The 19,715-nt window shown below is 48.3% G+C and overlaps 7 protein-coding genes across 7 annotated transcripts; 4 read left to right on the plus strand and 3 right to left on the minus strand.

Annotated features, from left to right (window-relative positions):
• Positions 1–609: 609 nt before the first annotated feature.
• On the plus strand, positions 610–1,969 carry EURHEDRAFT_466967 (uncharacterized protein; the record flags this gene model as incomplete). Its single annotated transcript, XM_040785147.1, has 2 exons — positions 610–661; positions 720–1,969. 2 exons carry the CDS (start codon positions 610–612, stop codon positions 1,967–1,969), a joined length of 1,302 nt encoding a protein of 433 aa, XP_040634216.1.
• A 200-nt stretch (positions 1,970–2,169) lies between these two features.
• Positions 2,170–3,072, plus strand: EURHEDRAFT_417300 (UPF0220 family protein). The gene is made up of 4 exons (XM_040783166.1): positions 2,170–2,326; positions 2,391–2,651; positions 2,740–2,837; positions 2,894–3,072. The coding sequence occupies exons 1-4, from the start codon at positions 2,228–2,230 to the stop codon at positions 2,955–2,957; spliced, it is 522 nt and encodes a 173-aa protein (XP_040634217.1). The 5' UTR covers positions 2,170–2,227; the 3' UTR covers positions 2,958–3,072.
• Positions 3,073–3,320: 248 nt separating this feature from the next.
• On the minus strand, positions 3,321–4,013 carry fes1 (Hsp70 nucleotide exchange factor FES1; the record flags this gene model as incomplete). The annotated part of the gene is made up of 2 exons (XM_040785140.1): positions 3,321–3,569; positions 3,624–4,013. The coding sequence occupies 2 exons, from the start codon at positions 4,011–4,013 to the stop codon at positions 3,321–3,323; spliced, it is 639 nt and encodes a 212-aa protein (XP_040634218.1).
• A 3,601-nt stretch (positions 4,014–7,614) lies between these two features.
• On the plus strand, positions 7,615–9,048 carry act1 (actin ACT1; the record flags this gene model as incomplete). Its single annotated transcript, XM_040779462.1, has 3 exons — positions 7,615–7,834; positions 7,965–8,767; positions 8,818–9,048. 3 exons carry the CDS (start codon positions 7,615–7,617, stop codon positions 9,046–9,048), a joined length of 1,254 nt encoding a protein of 417 aa, XP_040634219.1.
• A 495-nt stretch (positions 9,049–9,543) lies between these two features.
• Positions 9,544–12,336, minus strand: ade1 (bifunctional aminoimidazole ribotide synthase/glycinamide ribotide synthase). The gene is made up of 3 exons (XM_040783167.1): positions 12,313–12,336; positions 11,869–12,168; positions 9,544–11,814 (listed from the first exon to the last, which is right to left on the minus strand). The coding sequence occupies exons 2-3, from the start codon at positions 12,152–12,154 to the stop codon at positions 9,662–9,664; spliced, it is 2,439 nt and encodes an 812-aa protein (XP_040634220.1). The 5' UTR covers positions 12,155–12,168; positions 12,313–12,336; the 3' UTR covers positions 9,544–9,661.
• A 1,285-nt stretch (positions 12,337–13,621) lies between these two features.
• Positions 13,622–16,468, plus strand: EURHEDRAFT_417306 (Pet127 family protein). Its single transcript, XM_040783168.1, has 4 exons — positions 13,622–13,929; positions 13,985–14,441; positions 14,491–14,554; positions 14,607–16,468. Exons 1-4 carry the CDS (start codon positions 13,726–13,728, stop codon positions 16,246–16,248), a joined length of 2,367 nt encoding a protein of 788 aa, XP_040634221.1. The 5' UTR covers positions 13,622–13,725; the 3' UTR covers positions 16,249–16,468.
• Positions 16,469–19,043: 2,575 nt separating this feature from the next.
• EURHEDRAFT_288552 (uncharacterized protein) lies at positions 19,044–19,674 on the minus strand. The gene has a single exon (XM_040778219.1). The coding sequence runs from the start codon at positions 19,508–19,510 to the stop codon at positions 19,127–19,129; it is 384 nt and encodes a 127-aa protein (XP_040634222.1). The 5' UTR covers positions 19,511–19,674; the 3' UTR covers positions 19,044–19,126.
• Positions 19,675–19,715: the final 41 nt, after the last annotated feature.

Genomic DNA, 19,715 nt, shown 5'->3' on the forward strand with positions numbered 1-19,715 from the left:
GGCCTTTTTCTTCCCAACTGGAGACTTTCTGACTGATCATAGACACAAGGTCCAGGACCTCATCTCCTGTAGTTTTTATCTCTGCTGTGCGGGATGCTACCGCTGCTGCAATGTGGCTTCGGAGCTCGAGGCCCAATTGGCTCTGGGGGGTTTCGTGGGAGGGGGATGCTGGGGGCGTGTCCTGAACAGACTGGCCAGGTAGTTGCCAGTTCCCGAGGGTAGGAGCAGGTTGTGTGGTTCTCTTTGGTGTTTCTGGTCTCGGTCGTTTGGGCGGTCGCTTCGGGGTGGTGGGCTCCCGGAGGGAAGCAGTCGGGGATTCGCAGGCGCCCGGGGCTTCCCCCATACTGAAGTCGGGCATAGGATTGGCGATCGCAATGCTTCTGTAATCGGTGGCTAGCGTGGAATTCCAATATTTTCCTTTCAGTAGCACGGTCCTTAATGTCATAAGTAACGACTATAGGGTCACGTGATACCGCGCCGCTTTCAGCGCGTCCGCGTAGGGAGGCAGTTCTTCATGACAATCACTCAGTTTCACATTCCAGGAATAGCAGCTAAAGCTTATTTTACTTTGCTTTAGTATGTGACATTACAATTCTACTAGTCCTAGCAATGAATATTTGGTCAGGAGCCATTGCACTGAATGAAGAATCACGGCTCGAAGGTGAGTATGCTCTATCTTCCCGCCAAAACAATGATTGTTAACACATTTGTCTAACTAGGTCTACGCTTGATCGACCCGACCTCCCACTGGCAAACAGATATATCCAAAGACTCTACGCTTCAATTTCGCTGCTTCGTCAATCCGGCCTTGATTCCCCTCTATGCGCGAGCCGGACCGAATCTTGAACTACACACGACGAATGTTTCTACGGCGCAATGGCTGAAAAACAGATTGCTGGGGAATATTTGGCTGAAGGAGGGTGATGTGGATATGTTTCAGCCCGTACAAGGTCCTTTTGGACTTCTTGTGGGTGTGGAGGGTACCTCGCGGAAGGCTTCGGGATCGAGTACTTCGGAGCTACTGGTGTATGGCGTGTTGTCGACTACGACTTCTTTAAGACCTATCTCCTCGTTATTGCATTACCCCGAGAACAACCAGGAGCCTGTCATTAAACAAGAATTGAGAATATACGCCTCGCCGCTGTCCGGATCGATTATTTCGAAGGCTGAGAAAGTCGCACCTCCACAGAAATCAGATCTTGCAGGCGATGATGAGCAGATTGCGCAATTCCTTACTGGCCTCCGGTCACCGAGCCCCAAGAGAAAACGGATGGCCAGTTTGTTTGATTCTGTCACGGATCATAAGCGGATGCGGCAGTCGTCGCATTCTCAACCTACCCAGCCGCTGCAGAGTTTCAAGATCAAGAGAGAATCTGAAGAACCTTCACTTCCAGCCTTAGATCGGATCACATCACAACGAACGAGGTCGCTTTCGATTGGGACTAATCTAAAGTTTGCGGAGACGCGGCCGAGTAGTGCTCGCGGATATGTGCGCGGATCAATCTCGAGGAAGAACACACCGGCACCGTTCATAGAGTCTTTGAAACGGGAACAGTCGCCTAATTTGTTTTCGTCGGACCCAAAACAAGAGTCTTCCTCAGAAATCCCCAAAGATGCGGAGACCATCCTGTCAGAAAACAAGAACACCATCACACGCACGATCATGACTTGCATGCGCCTATATGGGTATAACCGACCGAAGACCGGAAATCCAAGTAAGAATACAGAAGATAGATCACAAGGAGACGAGAAGGACCCACACATAGGGACAGCCGATTCGACCGAGGAAGACGAGTTCAAGGCCATGTACCATGCTACGTACCGTGCGTCAACATTTGCATTACGAAAGTACCTGAAAGGACCCATCGCAAATGGCGACGGTGTAAAGGCTCCTCCACCTTTACTGGAGAAGAAGAAGGCTATGGGGTATATCGATGAGTTCCTGAGGCTGTTTTGCGAGGAGAATTAGCCGTATCTGGTACAGGTGATGAGTTATGATTTATGATACTATATATAATTAAAGAAGTAAACAGCATACAACAATGAGTTAGAATGAGGAGATGGCAAACAAATTTATACAATTAGAGAGGTTTGTAGCCGTATATGTCACGTGACTAACGGCGACGGACTGCATACTGCATCATCGCCAACTCCGGCATCCGAGCTGCACCCAACCGCTATCGACAGAAATACACCTGCGTCCTTGGAACCCGAATAACAACTAAAAATGGACGCTTCAAACAACCGCCTTTTCCGCTTCTCCAAACCAGAATGGCTCAATAACAACACCGTCCGCAACTCGGGTGTCTACACGTCCGGCGCCTTGGTACATCCCCATCACCCACCTCCACTCATCCAAGACATTCAACTAACAAACTATATCGTGACAGTTCTCAATCGGATTTTTCTTCCTCATCGATGCAGCCGCCTTCTCGCACAGCTCGCGCAACGGCTCCGATGTGCATGTGAAATTCGTCGACTGGATCCCTGGGATCTGCTCCGCATTGGGAATGCTAGTGATCAATTCCATTGAGAAGTCGAGGCTTCAGGCGGATAGCTGGAGTTATAGTGGGGATGGAGTTGCGTGGAAGGCGCGGTTTGTGTTGTTTTTGGGGTTTGCGTTGTTGGCTGGGGGGTTGGCGGGGAGTGTGGTGAGTTCCTTTCCTTTGTATACATTCTGGACTTGGGGTTGAGATTGGGTACGGGAAATAGGAAATGGGTTGCTAACTGGGTTGGTAGACGGTTATGATTCTTAAGTATTTGGTCCAGGGATATCCGATGCCGACGTTGTATTTTGGGGTTGCGAATGTTGTTGCGAATGGGATGGTTATGCTGAGGTTTGCCTTTGCCCTTCTATTCTTAGGACTGGTCTGGCAGATGCTAACTGTTACAGTTCCGTTGTGCTATGGATCTCTCAGAACATCGAGGACGACTACACGTACAACCTTACGCTGTAGAATAATGCCTACGTACGATTTACAACTGCTTGTTTTCTTTGATCTGGATCAATTGTTGATTGGTAGCTAGGATGGCGTATTGCAATGATTATGTTTTTAGCTTGTTAATGATTGCTTTTTTTGACTTGTGCTAGGTAGCGGCTTTTCCCTGTATCCCAGTCCCGCACGTAGAAACGGCGCAACACGCGGTAAAATATATCAGCGTCGCAAGTAAGGATGGCAGCCTGTCACGGTATGGCCATCACTTGACGCAACAGCAGAGACCAGCCACTTCCTCATAACTGGCGTACGCGTCACCTGTCAGTGGACGCTGTGGTTTGTCTTCGCATTCGTATATCCTAAACTCTATTCCAACCTCGTAATTCATGTAGAAGGCTCACATGGATGAGCCCGCAGTTTGTCGATAATCACATCGACAGCCTCCATGTCACCGGCATCGAACTTCCCACCATGCGGGTATCCGTCAGGAAGATTTTTAACGAGCTCGTCCATGGAAGGCTGGTAATTCCGGACAGCAGAGGAGATTGCATAAACGGCTTTTTTGCGAGCGGCGGGGGCAGGATCTGACGTGGCCATCGAGACCAGTTTAGGGAAAATGTTCAACACAATCAACTAAACAATTAGCATCATTCCATAGAGATATCATCAAGAGGGGAGAAGTCATACCTTATCCTGTGCCTTCTCATTATTTTGCACAGCAGTCCCAATACACCAAGCCGACATCCGTCTCATATCCGCCTCCTCATGCTCGAGCAACTGCACCAATGGCGTCCACAGCCCCAACGGCTCCATATTATTCGCATTATCAATGCCCTCGATCATCTGCTCGAAGTTTTCGAACGCGATCATCTTGTTCTCCAGATCGACGTCGTCGGAATGCAGCGCTGCCATCGCGGCTTTCATGAGGTCTGCATCAGAGGGGCCGCCGAAAAGACTCGAAAGCATTTCGGGTGTGAGGCCGCGGGCAGCGGATTCTGGGGTTGCACCGGTGGCATTGGCGTCGGTGTTTTGTTGGTTCATGCTCCATTTGAGGAGGCCGTTGAGGTTGGGGTCCATGGCCATGATGGATGGTTGTGATTGTGGTTATAGGTGGGATAAATTTTATTGATAGATTTGGTGGAGTTTATGGACGGGTGATGGATTCGTCAAAAGTTGAAAATAAAGAAAACCAAGATACCACGAGTATGTACTGTAGATGGTTTGCGCAAGATAAGAGTTGAACACTGATCGTTTGTAGGAAATAGATCTGAGCGGAGTGGATGATTCATGCAGCGGCGGGATCCTTCCAGTCCGTTCCACCGCCGTCGGTGGCGGAGAGACCTACTACCTATTTGGGTTAACACCCTACAGAGTTACAACATACAGTATAGTATTCCGATGCTGCTGTTTGGGGCGGTCTATAAAATGTTTAATACTGTAGCCCGTGAAGAATAATAGCAGAGTAGGAATATGAATGACGTTGTCACTTACAAACTAGGCTACACTTGAGATCGACCATACTTCCCCTGATCTCTCGCTGTATTTACCATTCTTCTACTATGCGATATAGCTGGGAACTTTGGCTCGCACGACGCAAAACATACTGAGAACTACTAAGAAGCTGTTTTGGAGCCTCCATATGTCCAAGTTAAACTCGACGAAGAGGAACTTACAAAGCAAAAACAGGTCATGGTCCGTCACCTACAGCATTCATTTAATGAGAGTTGAAGGCCTCAAAACCTCATACATAGACTCACCGACCCTCGAGCAACTCAACATCAGGCTCGAGATTATCAACCCCGAAGAAGAAGAGCGAACGCAGCAGGCAACAGAATGGAATCGATTCTTCCAGCCCATGTCATCTTTCCTATTAGCACGATTTCCTACTGACCCAGACGGAGACCCAATAGCCCAGGAAATTCTTTATGATTTTGAGAGACATGTGGACGCGCGGGACATAGCACATTCAGATAGAACACCAAAGGGCATCTATCGCATGCACGCTGGTCATTATGCCATGCGGGAAAATCTTATTTTTCAGATGCTCCAAGAGCTGGTATTGAGAGGCTGAGATCGTTGCGCAGTATCATGAAGTGGCTGCCCACGTATGTATTCCCATTCCATAGTCGTGGGGCTTGAGGTGACCAATTCTTTCTCAGGGCATCTGGTGAAACAATTCCAGACTCGAATATCGAGAACTTGATGCCTGATAGCGCTGTCTATTGAACATAGATGATAGTTATAAGACTTCGAAGAGTTTGTCTCGACTGTCCGCATACATCGTGTATTATACCATATAACTGAGAGTAAAGGCCAGCTCCTTCGAGGTGAGATCCCTATAATCCTCGAAATGATGAGAATCAGATTGACGCTTCCTCAATTCAAATACCAGACCGTTAGACCAGTAAGTCAAATCCGCAGGCGCACCATCCTGTCAAACAAGGTCTAACGTATTAGCCCTAGGTTTTGATAATTTCCATTATAAACGAGCAGGGTAGGATCATGTAAGCACAGTCTAATGAGGGCAAAATAGTCATTTGTATGTCGCGGCTGTAAGATCTGAATACCAAGGATATGGCTCCTTATAACCTTCTAACTCGGTATGTGGCGAGTTGTCCCATTGGAGACACAAGTTCTGCAAAGTGAAATAGGAGTACGTGAAGTGAATGGAAGTTGCGAAGAGAAAGAAACAATCTCTTCACTCGAGGATCTCTCTCAAAGTAAAGTATGAACCCGAGAAATGGGCTGGGGCTGGAAAGTGGGTTACGCATCGACTGTGCCTTAAATGCATTTCGATATACTTTACTAGGCTTGTCAATTACAGGAAGACCATTCCGATTGCTCAAATATCTGCGCGCAAATACCAAGAACGCACTTTGACTTTGACTGGCAAACAAGGATCGCCAAAAACTATTGCGGGAGAAGAAGAATTTTATACAGATCATTCACTCGCCCGCCAAAGGCGCATCCCATAGGTCTCTCTCCTCAGATACTTTCTATACACTTCGTCATCTCTACCATATCTTGGAAAGCCGGACTCGCAATTCATATAAACAGTCAACTCACGTCAAATTCTCAAACCGTATAGACGAAGCTCTGATCCCGCTATCAAACGGAGACTGTCTGTCATTGAAGTAGCCTCGAGGGGGAGGTTGAAAATCTGGAACTGCCAACTCTATTCCATTTGGGGCCAAAGACTATTTCTTAATGTAAAGATGAATTATATTCCCTACATGCCATGAATCTGCCAACGATATTTCAGTATGGATTCCAGCAGATCGTACGCAGACCGTACGTTGATCGCTATTTGGTGAATTGAAACGAGGAAACGTGGGAGCCAGTCGTGGATATTCAAGAGAACGTGTTACAGTAACAATGACCGGATCGTGGGTTCTTGTACAGACGCCCTACGGACCTTGCTCACTTCTTGAGTTATCCTATTTATGGATCGAGAAGTGGTTTATATGTATAACCTCATGAGGACTTCGCTAACGGCTGGACTAGATCATCGCTGCTCAGATTCAAAACTTGGAGATTACCAACCCTGTCGCCATGTCGACAGAGTACAGGGATAAGAGCTATAGTATACGCCTCCATAAATATTTATACCGATAGGGTCCAGTGAGACGTAAACTGACGTACACCGTACTCGTATACAGGACCCTAGAACCATGGAATGATCAGCCTCGCGGGGCCGAGTGGCGGTATCCGATTCCGCACAAAGGGTATTTTATTATATAGGAGCATAAGTGTTAAAGAAGAACATCAATCTAGACGAAGTCGAAAAGGAGGCAATAGTGCCGTTAGTGAGTGCAAATCCCCCTAGAAGAAACTAAGAATAGGAATCTCCATAAATACCCAAATAGTCGACTCCACACAATGACAGGGTGTCAACTTGGCCTTAGGTCTCAATGCCTGTACTCCGTAGTAGTAATAGTAGAAGTAAAGGCCTAATGACAATAGAATACTCCATACCTTGAATAGAATATTCCCTGGATTCCGGACGGAGGACCGAGACCTGAAGGCCCCACGAGGATGCGCAATGGGTTTGCCATCCTTTTCGGGGGAGGGACTCTACGAACGGTTCTGCCTGTACAGAGTATACAGAGTATACACAGAGGCGTAATCATAAAGAGATTCATCATCACCAAGGCAGATATATTATTCAGTATATTCAGCATATAAGAGAGTGTACAATTATATACGTACTTGTAGTAGTAGTGTAGTGATAGGGGATTTGATTGTGGCGGTGGACAGCAACGACGACTGCCGGCGGCCACACTAGACTCTTTACTGTCCTGTACGCTCCTCTCCTTAATCCCCCTCTTCTTTTCCCTCTTCCCTTCTTCTTCTTTCTCTTCTTCTTCCTTCTCCCTCTCCAGCAAATAAACCATCACCACCTTTTTTTCTTTTTTAACCACCTCTTCTCTCTCATCTTCTCTTTTCTTCTTCTTTCTATATTCTCTCTCCTAATAATCTCTACCCCGTTGTAATCCTATTTCTGCCACCATGGAAGGTAAGCTCTTCCGGACACCTCAGCGGCTTCTTGTGCGACGCTCAACGCCCTCGAGCTGCTTTTTGTCCTCCCTTTCATCCTTTTTTATCTATAATTTGCATCGAGACTAATTTCTATTGCTTTTCCATTCTACAGAGGAAGTCGCTGCTCTCGTTATCGACAATGGGTACGTTTGTTTGTTGTCCTTTTCCCCTCGTGTTGCTGCTTTGGGCACTCCACGATCCGGTCGCTAGCTACGACCTCGCTCCCGACCGGCAGAGAAACCTCGAAGCAACACTTCATCAGGGACTATGGCAAGGCTTGAATATCTTACTGACTCTCTCTAGTTCGGGTATGTGTAAGGCCGGTTTCGCCGGTGACGATGCGCCCCGGGCTGTCTTCCGTAAGTCAACCCCGCCATCCCCTTTCCCAACAATGCCGTCTTCTTCAGATGGTGTCAGTTGCCCTTGCGTCAACTGGTAATGCATCTGAAAAACATGCACGTCAAATATCAGACTGACAGAAAATTACAGCCTCCATTGTCGGTCGTCCTCGTCACCATGGTATCATGATTGGTATGGGTCAGAAGGACTCCTACGTCGGTGATGAGGCACAGTCGAAGCGTGGTATCCTTACCCTCAGATATCCCATTGAGCACGGTGTCGTCACCAACTGGGACGACATGGAGAAGATCTGGCACCACACCTTCTACAACGAACTCCGTGTCGCTCCCGAGGAGCACCCCATCCTCTTGACCGAAGCCCCCATCAACCCCAAGTCCAACCGTGAGAAGATGACCCAGATCGTCTTCGAAACCTTCAACGCCCCCGCCTTCTACGTCTCCATCCAGGCCGTCCTGTCCCTGTACGCCTCCGGTCGTACCACCGGTATCGTCCTGGACTCGGGTGACGGTGTCACTCACGTTGTCCCCATCTACGAGGGTTTTGCCCTCCCCCACGCTATCTCTCGTATCGACATGGCTGGTCGTGATCTTACCGACTACCTTATGAAGATCCTTGCTGAGCGTGGTTACACCTTCTCCACCACCGCCGAGCGTGAAATCGTCCGTGACATCAAGGAGAAGCTCTGCTACGTCGCTCTGGACTTTGAGCAGGAGCTCCAGACCGCTGCTCAGAGCTCCAACCTCGAGAAGTCGTACGAACTCCCTGACGGTCAGGTCATCACCATTGGCAACGAGCGTTTCCGTGCTCCTGAGGCTCTCTTCTCGCCTTCCGTCCTTGGTCAGGAAGGTGGTGGTATCCACGGAACCACCTTCAACTCCATCATGAAGTGTGATGTTGACGTCCGTAAGGATCTTTACGGCAACATTGTCATGGTAAGCTTTTTTCCTATAGTATAAACGAGGATGTGTACTAACGAAATTAGTCTGGTGGTACTACTATGTACCCTGGTATTGCCGACCGTATGCAGAAGGAAATCACCGCTCTTGCTCCTTCGTCGATGAAGGTCAAGATCATTGCTCCTCCTGAGCGTAAATACTCTGTGTGGATTGGTGGTTCCATCCTGGCTTCTCTGTCCACCTTCCAGCAGATGTGGATCTCGAAGCAGGAGTACGACGAGAGCGGCCCCTCGATCGTCCACCGCAAGTGCTTCTAAGGTATGATCTATTTCTCGGTGAATATAGGACCCAGTCTAACAAAATGCAGCTCATGCACGTGGTTGATTTGCTTGTTCGTACTTCTTTTCTGGCGTATCAAAAGGCAGGACAGTGTGGCATGCGGACCTTTTCTGACCTGATGACGAGAAGGATCGCCTAAGAAAAAGGAACTTTATTTTAGTTGTGGAATAGAGACGGTTTATTTGACGTTAGTTCTCGTCCAGAGCATCGAGACGGTAGTCTGGGCCCGTCTTGAGCGATATATGGTGGTGATTCTCTTCGTATTGTTCCTGTACCTGTACTAAATATTGCCTACACTATGTCCTGTTCATTTCTTCTGTTTGCTTTGCGTTAGACCTTATAAATTTAAATGTTGTATTGCTCCCCGGATCTCCAGAGCTCTCCCCAGATCCACAACTTAGCATATGCGTTCTACTCGGTCTCGACTTGTGATGTCAGAGCCTCCCCGCTGACAATTTAGAAAGTACTTTTTTTGTTCCATAACTAAGCTGACTTTTATCATTTCATCTCGTCCATCATGTACCGTAACAAAACATGAAAAGAAAACAGAAGTAAATAGAAAGAATAACTAAATCCAATCCAGTGCACCACCTAGTTCCAGCTCTCCAACCCACTCAGCACACACCCCTCCTCAGCCTCCTTCTTAGCCCTAAGCTCACCAACCTGGTAAACCGTCTCGCCCTCACCCTCAAACAATCCCTTAACAACACCCTCACTACCCTTCTCAACAACAACAACCATACCCACACCACAGTTGAACGCGCGTGCCATCTCCGACGAATCAACATTCCCGTTCTTCTGCAACCACTCAAACACAGGCGGCTGAGTCCACGATCCCACATCGATGTGCGCGGTCAGTGTCGAGGGCAGCATACGGGGCACGTTGTCGACAAGTCCACCGCCCGTAATATGTGCCAGACCCTTGATCGCGGAGGACGAGTTGGAGGCGTTGCTGGCGGGGGAGGAAGAGAGGGCTTTCAGGATGGATTTAACGTAGATGCGTGTCGGAGTGAGGAGGGCGCGGCCCAGAGTCTCGTTCTGATTCCAGGGGGCTGGGTCAGTGTAGCTCATACCCGAGCGCTCAACGATCTTGCGGACGAGCGAGTAGCCGTTTGAGTGCGGGCCCGAGGAGGCCAGCGCCAGGAGCACGTCGCCTTCCTTCATGGTGGATGTTTCCGGGAGGATAGGGCGGGCGTTGGGGCCGGAGGTGTTGATTGCGCCGACGGCGGCACCGACGGCGTCGTAGGTGTTGTCGACGAAGAGGCCGGGCATTTCGGCGGTTTCACCGCCAATCAGGGCGCAGCCAGCGCGGACACAGCCCTCCGCGACACCGGTGACGAACTGCGAGGCCATGGTGACGTCGAGTTTGCCGCAGGAGTAGCAGTCGAGGAAGAAGAGAGGTTCAGCGCCCTGAACGACGAGGTCATTGACGTTCATGGCGACAAGGTCGATGCCGACAGTGTCGTGGGCACCGACGGCGTGGGCGATCTTGAGCTTTGTGCCGACGCCGTCGATGGCGCCGATTAGGGTTGGCGAGTGTGGGTGATAGGCGGAGTTTGCTGAGGGAAGGGAGAAGAGGCCGCCGAAACCGCCGATAACGGCGTCCGTGCCGGGGCGCTTGGTGCGGGCGACGGAAGATTTGATCTGGTTGACGAGGTCGTTGCCTGCGTCGATGGAGACGCCGGCAGAGGCGTAAGTGAGGGATTGCTGGTGGGAAACGACGGCGTCGCGCTGGCGGAAGGCGCGGTGGGCGATGTCCTTGCGGTAGAACATGTCGTCGAAGTGAATGGTGGCAATACCCTCGTAGCTCTTGCGGACTGCTTCTTCGAGGGATGAAGCAGTGGCTGTGGCGGCGATGACACGCCCGCCGGAGGTTTGGAGTTGGTTACCGGCGAGGGTTGTGCCGGCGTGGAAGATCAGGGTGCCTTCGGGGGTGGGGTCGAGGGTTATGGCTTTGCCCTTGGCGTAGGAGTTTGGGTAACCGCCGGCGACGGCGATGACGGTTGTGGAGAAGTTGGGCTTAATGTTAATCGAGACGCCGTCGAGCCAGTGCTCAGCACAGGCAACCATTATCTGAGCCAGGTCGGTGTCGTCGCTGAGCAGGGGAAGGAGGGTCTGGGTCTCGGGGTCTCCGCCGCGGACGTTGTATTCGAGTACTTTGGGGCCGTTCTTGGTCATCATGAGACCAGTGAAGAGGATACCAACGAAGGGGTAGCCGTCTTTTCTCATGCCATCAATGGAAGGCTGCACAATGGTGCGGTCGATCTCCTCAAGAACCTCTTTGGTGCCAATAGGTGTAGGAGCGTAGCAGCCCATGCCACCGGTGTTGGGGCCCTGGTCGCCGTCGAAAATCCGCTTGTGGTCCTGAGCAGGAGGGAGGGATCTGATCGTGTAGCCGTCACTGAAGGTGAGGACACTGAGCTCGTCTCCCTCGAGGTACTCTTCAATGACAACCTCGTTTCCTGCCTCTCCGAACTGGAGGTCGACCATCATCTCCCGGAGAGCCTGGTGAGCCTCCTCCTTAGTCGCAGGAATAATGACACCCTTGCCGCCGGCCAGACCATCGGCCTTGATAACGACCTGGTGGTCCACCGAGTCGAGGTATTGGCGTGCGGTCTCGTAGTCGTGGAAGTTTCCGTACTGCGCAGTGGGGATGTTGTGTTTCTTCATGAAGTCCTTGGAGAAGGTCTTGGAGCCTTCAAGACGGGCGGTAGCCTTAGAGGGACCGAAGCATCTAATGCCGGCTGTTTAATTACCGGTTAGCACATTGCGCGCTTTGCTTCTAGAGAGTGACTAACCAGCCTGGAAGTAACCCTGGATACCCTCGACAAGAGGAGCCTCAGGACCAGGAACCACCAGGTTCACACCGTTCTGCTGAGCGAAAGCCACAAGGGCTGGGTAGTCGTTGCCCTTGACATTGGCATTGTAAATCTTGCTGTCATCACCAAGTCCAGTACCACCGTTTCCAGGAGCGACGTAGACGGCGTTGACGAGAGGCGACTGGCTCAGTTTCCAGGCGAAGGCATGTTCACGGCCGCCGTTACCGACGATGAGGATGCGCAATTGGTCTTGGGTGTGTGACATTGTGTCTGCTTCTCCTGTTCTTATCAGCTGTGTTCTTGTTTAATATCGCTATGGAGGGGCAGATTGCCCCTCATTGTTTTGCAGAGATTCCCAGCAAGACATGCAGAACAACAATGGCAATTGAAATGTGAAAATTAATATTAAAGAAAATAACTCACCCAAAATCAGCCGCGAGGACAGCGAGAAAAGTGCAGGTGAAGTCTTGGAGAAAATCCCATCTTTTTTTCTTCTCGGACGGAACGGCGGGGCGGCTTTTCTCCGACGTCGGATTGACTTTATACAAATCACCACTACAGTACCATCCTTTCGCTTTGCTTACTTCCACTAAAAGGCGCAAAGGAAGTACAAGTTATCTAAGGCAGTGGGAATTTAGCTTCTACATCCTGAAGAACTCACGACAATTTCAAGCATTGCCTGAGAAATTTGATGACCGCCCGCTTCATTATTACATCCTAGCCATGATGAATACGCTGGAGTATCAGGTTTTCCTTCAACCAGCAAGACTCGATAGCTTCCATCAAATTTAAGACTTGAGGATCTCTCTTCAAATCTCCTCGAGTTATTGTCAAGTAGCCTCATATGTCTGGCTGAACCCTAACACGGCCGGTTGATATGTTCAGCTTTCAAAATACTCCGACGCATGGCACAGGACATTGATAACGCCTTATTCCAATACAAGTCCTGAAAAATCTACGATGATTGAAAGTCAGATCTAGGAAGGACAGGATAGAACACCATTTCATCACAATGATTCTGTGAGCATTATGTTCATCAAAGAGCTCTTGACTCTGGGAAAAAGTGGTCAAATGTGAAAGGGCAGGTTTTAGCGGTATGTGGAAAACGGTGCCCTTTGTCATACTACTTTGCAATATCGCTTATGTCTTCTGCGGCTTGTGACTACGCAAATTTTTAAAGGGGGCCTTTGAATTCAGTGCTCACAATATTGTGCGGTGTCACTTCGGGGTCTTTTGTTCGACTTATTGGACAAACCATACTCATCTGGCGCGAAGCAGGCGATAAGTTCAAGCTGCTCATATTGGTAAAATAAAGCAAGTGGTTGCTTTTGATAGCCATCACTGAATACCTAAATTGGTTCATAATGGCATACATTAACGGGATTCGAGCGCTTGGAATTAAAGCACAATAGAACGTTACAGAGAAATGGGAAGCTGCCCAAGAATTTGAAAACACCGAATATGATGTTGTTAGACTTTTTTTTTTCTATATAACATCGAAGCAAAAACCAGAGAAAGCAGTCCTTACAAAGGGTATGAAGAGTAATTGTTATCTCTAAAAGTTCCTAGTAGGGCATTGCCAATCAAGCGTTGCAATTCGCCGCTGAAACCGGTGACCAAGGCGGTGGATATTCTGGCCAATAACAAACATCATACGGCCAAAGCGGGGGCAAAAAAAGAAAATGATCAGAGCCCTCCGATCAAAAAGCTCCTGCAGACAAGCTCCCACATCGCCAGTGCCAATTCCTCCCTGTGTTCCACAAACTGAAGATCTCCTTTACTAATTCTCGACTACGTCTCCCGCTGAGAATTACAATCTGATACACCCTGGCCTGAATGTTTCGGGCTTCACTACGGTCTGCCTCAGACCCTCTTCGCGAACATGTCTGCTTGTCATGTTTGACTCGGAGGTTTGGAGGCAATGTCCGTTCGCGCCCATTTCACACCACTCTTATCCGTCGCAACGAGTCTGGCGATGGGCAAGCTGCCAGTGGGACGGCCCAATCTAATGAGCCGCCGAAGACCATATCAGTTCCGGAGGTCGGGATACCTGTCTCTTTTCGCTATGAAGAAAGGATACTGACAATAGTGAAAGAACAAAAGCATATTAGTCGAAGCGAATCCACCCAGCGCGGGCTCGAATTCGAAAGATGACCAGAAACCAGCGGCGCAAGAGCCCGGCTCCGAGACGGCCACTCAAACCCCACAAGAAACCTCAAAGAATACCTCAAAGGGCAAGAAAAACACTGAGCGGAAAACTCGAAAGGCAATAGCTCGAGAGGCACGAAGGGCCGCAACGCTAGAGAAGGAACGGAAGAGAGCTGAACAAGCTGAATTGCGTGCTAAAGCCACCAAATCTAAGACAACAAAGGCCAAGGGCAAGCCGGATGTAGCCTCTGCGATAAGCAAAGGTCCGCAATTGACCCCTGCCCAAAAAGCGAGGACTGCAACCAATGCCGACAGAGAGAGTGCTGGAAATGTGGCGTTTCTTCTTAATGAATCGCATAAGAGAGTAACTGGTTCTATCAACAAAGATCAGGTGGCACTTGAACGTGAGTTTCTGTTCTGTCTATTCTCAGGCAGTTTTACTGATTTTCGTAGCTTTGGATGTGGAAACGCCGGAAGTCCCACGTCTTTCCTTTGGCCTCGAGAGAGTGCTGTTCAAGTAAGCTCTTTCTCCCCCCTTGTGATGCCGACGTGGACTAACAGAGGCCCAGCCCCGGTGTCTACAACCTTCGCGATCCCCGATCCCGAGTATACAACTTTGACCCCTATCTGGGTTCCATAATGCCCGTCACCGAGTTCGACTTTGACGCGCTGAAAGAATACATTACTTCCTCCAAGGACACCACGTTACGCGACATAGCTCGGAAAGAGAAGAAGAAGTATGTCGGTTCGTCGTCCAGTATGACGTCGGTTCTTTCACAGTTCCACTATCTCCTCTCCTCATGGCGAGGGATCAATACACAAACTTTGTCTCAAGGGTTCCCCGATAAGCTGCGGACTTTCACCCGGCTCCTGCGGGCGCCTTCCGCTATGTTCCTTCGTTACCAAGACGGCGTCTATGCCATCGATGCGGACAAGGAATTCGATAGCGCCAACATCCTCATGAACCTCGGGAAATCCATGGAAAAGCTCTTGACATTACCGAAAGAGAACTTTGAGCGATACCGCAGGTCAAGCGATAATAAGATTACCCCTGAAGAGGAGCAAGCAGTACCGGAATCCTATCACTACTCTACTCTAGGTGATTTCGTTATGAGATCCCAGCTTGATGCCTACGACCCCCGGCTTCCTGGGACTGGAATGTTTGACCTGAAGACACGAGCGGTCGTATCTATCCGCATGGATGCGCAGAACTTTGAGCACGGCCTTGGCTATGAAATCAAAGGTCAATACGGCGCGTTTGAGTCCTACGAGCGTGAATTCTTTGACATGATCCGGGCTGCTTTCCTCAAGTACTCACTGCAAGTGCGAGTTGGCCGTATGGATGGTATCTTCGTGGCCTTCCACAACATCGAACGCATTTTCGGATTTCAGTATGTCAGCTTGCCGGAATTGGACCAGACGCTGCACGGCCAGTCCGATACTGCTCTGGGAGATGCGGAGTTCCGACTCAGTCTGGGGTTGTGGAATAAGATTCTCAATAAGGCTACGGAGAGGTTTCCTCAGCGATCCTTGCGCTTCCATTTTGAAACGCGCGACGCTGCGACTCCGTTCATGTATATTTTCGCGGAACCTGTGACTGAGGAGGAAATCAACGCTATCCAGACGAGAAACGCAGCTGAAATTAATGCATACCAGCAGCGAATCCTGAACCTGTCATCAAAGGGCGACGAGGACGATTCTTCGAGTGTAACAGAGGCACAATCCGATACCGAAGCCACGGAAGAGCATGCAAAGGAAGTGGGCGCGGCTGAGAATGCCATATCGGAGTCGACAACACCTTCCAATGCACCCTCTGAAGCGACATCCTCGGAAGACCCTGCCACCCCGGGGACAGAGAAGGAAGAAAAACAAACCGAACAGCGCGAACTATTTGCCATGACTCTCATGATCAAAAACAAGATAAATGGCAAAGAAGTCGAGCGCCCCACTGACTTCAAAGCAACCCAAAACTGGCAAGTGGACTACGAGCTCATCGAACTTCCAACCGAAAAAGCACGAGTAATCTATGGATCCTGCCAACGCCGCCGTCAAAAGTCTCTCATGGGTCGCGGCGAGGATGAGACGGACGTTGCAGCTAATGTGTATATCCGCAAGCTTCGGGAGATCAGCAAGGCTGGACGCAAGTTCCGGCAAGAGCAGGAGAAGCTTGATAAGGAGAATGGCGTTGTGGTCTTGGATAGGCCTGCATAAAGACCTTGCTTCATATTTTCTTTTCTTTTTTCTTTTTTTTTATGAAATTGGTTACGTCTCTTGATGAGATATGGGACCATTGATTGATGTATAATATTTGTACGGTTTATGGGTCTTTTTCCTTTCTAGATGGGTTGCTGGTTTCAATTGCTTTGTTTGGGTGAATGAATGAATGAATGATTGCATTTGGTCTTAAATGACCAGTCAGCTTCTATAACGTGGTTTTATCTCTCTTCCATACCAGTCACTGTAGTCAGTGGATGGATACTAATGCTTGTTACCCTAGTAAATATTCATTCACTCATGTCTAGACTAAAACATCATAGCAAAAGAAACTCCTAGGCCCAAAAAATTTATCTTGTCAATCATCCCGGTTTCAACCCCAATGTCTGGCTACATCATTTCCAAACCATCAAAGCCACTTGAGCATCGAGGAATGTTTTACATATACAAGACATTCTCAGATCCCGTATACCATTCTTACCCCCCCCCCCCAAAAAAATTTTTTTTGGGTAAACGAACCACATTCGCTATACCCAATTGATCTCAAGAACAAGAAAATGGAATTTTGACTAAGACATTCACCCAAGTGAGTCCACGTCTACATATGTTGATTTCGCTGGGGCTTCTACGGTTTTCATGTCCGTTACTGTGAGAAACCTCCGTCCGAGAAAGCCAGAATGCGCGTGTACATGAGGTATTACCTGATAGAGAGACAAAGTAAATGGCTGGTCATGGGTTAGCAGCTAGTTGTGGTTCCGGACGGTAGAAAGGCGAAATCTAGTACAGAAGACAAGTTAGGGGGATTAGGGCCTGAAAGGCGGGTATGATCATCTATATGCATTTGATTTAGTTTCTTACAGTAATAAGATGCCAAACTGACTGATATACCGTGAAGGCAATCGGTTAAAACATCCTCTCCCAACAGTCGAAACGCCTATACTCAGCACGATAATTCTGGAATCCGAAAGTCTATCCCGAACGTTGCCTTCTGTATGATGGAGGTGAGCATCTCAAAAGAAAACAAGGTGATACTAAAGGCTGCAACGCAATCATGGCTTGTGCGCTAATTATACTGCATCAGCACACAGAAATCGATACTGTGGATGTAGAATTCGTGCTTGGGAGCACACCCGCCGAGTTGTTTACTGGATCATCACTCGGTTTATTCTTTGATGAAAACTGCCCAAACAAGACGACGTGAGAAATACTTGCGCACCAGATTGAACAATGCTAGTTAGCTTGAAGAGCTTCAATAGAAAAGCAAGATGGAGTTGCTTTCAAATGATACATGCGGACTAAGTGCGCATACATGATACCATACTCATACTCCGTGGGACCTTTCTAAGAAGACGTAAATGTGCTTTAATCGATTTATTTGCGAGTATGTGACTAAGGTGAGAAGGTATCTGGAGCGGAAGACTAGCACATGGGCTATCGTCTATCGATACTTTCCAGGTGTTCGACAGACCAACAATGTTGACATCTAAACCGCAATCAACAATCCCACGAATGCAATGGCTTTGGACACTGGTATCCACGCAAAAATTGCCTGACTAACCCGGACTTATTTTCGACGGTGTAAGACCCATCCTCACCCCTGGTATTTATGCTCAAACCAAAAGAAACAGAGCTATTCAACCTGTCAGAACAGCATGTACCGCATACAGACCTAGGTCTATCACTTACACTACGCCAAAAGACGTGTCAGACTAGAGGTGACTTCGATCAGGTCGTTCTGCTTTAAATTTCAATTTGGCCATTGTGATCTTGTTCCACGCCACCGACATGGGAAGAGTAACCGAAGAAGACACATGAGCGAGTTAGAGACCCCTAGCTCTTATAACCTTATTCAATATCTGAAAAGCAAAGCGGTTGATCAGGACAATGCCCTGGCAAGCGGGCTGTCTTTGATTTCTGTCCGGCCTTGGGCGAAGAATCCATTGTAAATGCTAATCTCCTTGACTCCGACATGTTTGAAGCGTTCGTAAAAATACGTGTGGATAAGAGACTTGCTCACGAGAAATCTTTCTTTGAGCTCCTACAAACTTACGGCATTGTGGCTGATTGAGCCGTATAATATTATAATGAACGGGCAGTGACATATAAACCCTGAACCAAATGGTTTATATACTAACATAGGCACCGATGAACCAAAATCAGTTGAGAACCTAGCTAACATATTGCTTCCCCGAGTCATAAAAAACACTAATACTAACAGAAACAGAGCCGCGTGGTTGATTCCTATCAATTGATACCCCCATCTTCACTCTTCCAGCTTCACACTGACCGGGCACGAAGGTGTACCTCTACAGAGGGAGAAAAGAAAGCGTCATGGAGAGAATCCTCGTCGAACCACTTCTGTACAGACAGGTTATTTTTGCTCTTGCGCAAATCGCAGCCAGTTAGTTCCTTTGGTGACTTTGGCAGGCTGGACATATCGACGAATGCTTGCGGTATTACTTCTGATTTTGTTTTATGCAGCAAGTATCAATATTTACGCAACGCAGCCGCCCTAGAACCGACTTTCTTGTTCTGGTTTTTTTCTGCATGATACCAGACCTATATCTCTACCATTCCAAAGCTGGATGGCAAGCTGCAGGGGTCATGCGCCAAATGCCACTTTGGCAGTCTTGAAGGACGGTGCAACTTCTGCTGTAAATTCTCGAGTCTTCTGATCAATGCCCTAGTTTGCTTCGCTGTGTTGTTTTCGGCAGTCGACCATCCTGCCCTCTCATACCCTGCATACAAGGCATTCTAGTTACAGATCCAACCGCTTCGACAATGGAGAGTTATGCTTAAGGGTTTATTGGTAGCTGAGTCTAAGTGTATGAAGTCGCATATGTATGCTCTCTTGTTAAATAAATCTACCAAATTATCAATTAGGACCCGCCTCCTCCAATACCGCATTGGCAGGGAGAAATGAAGTGAAGTGAAATAAAAAAAGATCAGAAGAAAAGAAAAGAAAAAACCAAATCCACACAAAAAAGAAAGATAAAAAGATAAAGAACGCCTCAATCCTTGGCTTTAGCCCTAAGCACCACCCAACCAATCGAACAACCAAATAAAATGAATAAATCCCACATGCGCCGTTTAATCGGTACAAGATACAAAGTTGGTATCTCCTGTGCTGTAAATGAAACTGAAACGCCTGCTGGCCGTGATAAAAGTGAAAAGAAAAGGAAAAAGCAAAGGACGGTGATATGTATGCAATGCCTCGTATCGTATCCAAGATAGAGGTTTGAGAAGTCCGGATGGACATTCCTTGAAAAAACACAAAGAAATGTACAGGTATAGACAGATTGACATATGTCAATCAAAATCGGTGAGAATCAAAAGAAAAGGTGGTCGACGGTATCGTGTTGAAGGTAGGTGATCGTCAGTCATTTTAGGAGATAAGTATGTAGACCGAAAGTCCTGTCAGAAAGTGTGCCCCTAAATAAAGGAAGCACCATATTGTACAGAGA

Source organism: Aspergillus ruber, assembly GCF_000600275.1.
Source record: "Aspergillus ruber CBS 135680 unplaced genomic scaffold scaffold00047, whole genome shotgun sequence".
NCBI lineage: Eukaryota > Fungi > Ascomycota > Eurotiomycetes > Eurotiales > Aspergillaceae > Aspergillus > Aspergillus ruber.

Excerpts from the sequence above, each read along its gene's own strand:
- EURHEDRAFT_417300 (XM_040783166.1), top strand. The coding sequence starts at position 2,228 with ATGGACGCTTCAAACAACCGCCTTTTCCGCTTCTCCAAACCAGAATGG. Across the intron at positions 2,327-2,390 it reads TCTACACGTCCGGCGCCTTG|TTCTCAATCGGATTTTTCTT; the intron begins GTACATCCCCAT and ends ATATCGTGACAG. Across the intron at positions 2,838-2,893 it reads AATGGGATGGTTATGCTGAG|TTCCGTTGTGCTATGGATCT; the intron begins GTTTGCCTTTGC and ends TAACTGTTACAG.
- ade1 (XM_040783167.1), bottom strand. The coding sequence starts at position 12,154 with ATGTCACACACCCAAGACCAATTGCGCATCCTCATCGTCGGTAACGGC. Across the intron at positions 11,815-11,868 it reads CCAGGGTTACTTCCAGGCTG|CCGGCATTAGATGCTTCGGT; the intron begins GTTAGTCACTCT and ends GTAATTAAACAG.
- EURHEDRAFT_417306 (XM_040783168.1), top strand. The coding sequence starts at position 13,726 with ATGTTTCGGGCTTCACTACGGTCTGCCTCAGACCCTCTTCGCGAACAT. Across the intron at positions 14,442-14,490 it reads AGATCAGGTGGCACTTGAAC|CTTTGGATGTGGAAACGCCG; the intron begins GTGAGTTTCTGT and ends TGATTTTCGTAG. Across the intron at positions 14,555-14,606 it reads CTCGAGAGAGTGCTGTTCAA|CCCCGGTGTCTACAACCTTC; the intron begins GTAAGCTCTTTC and ends ACAGAGGCCCAG.
- EURHEDRAFT_288552 (XM_040778219.1), bottom strand. The coding sequence starts at position 19,510 with ATGTCCATCCGGACTTCTCAAACCTCTATCTTGGATACGATACGAGGC.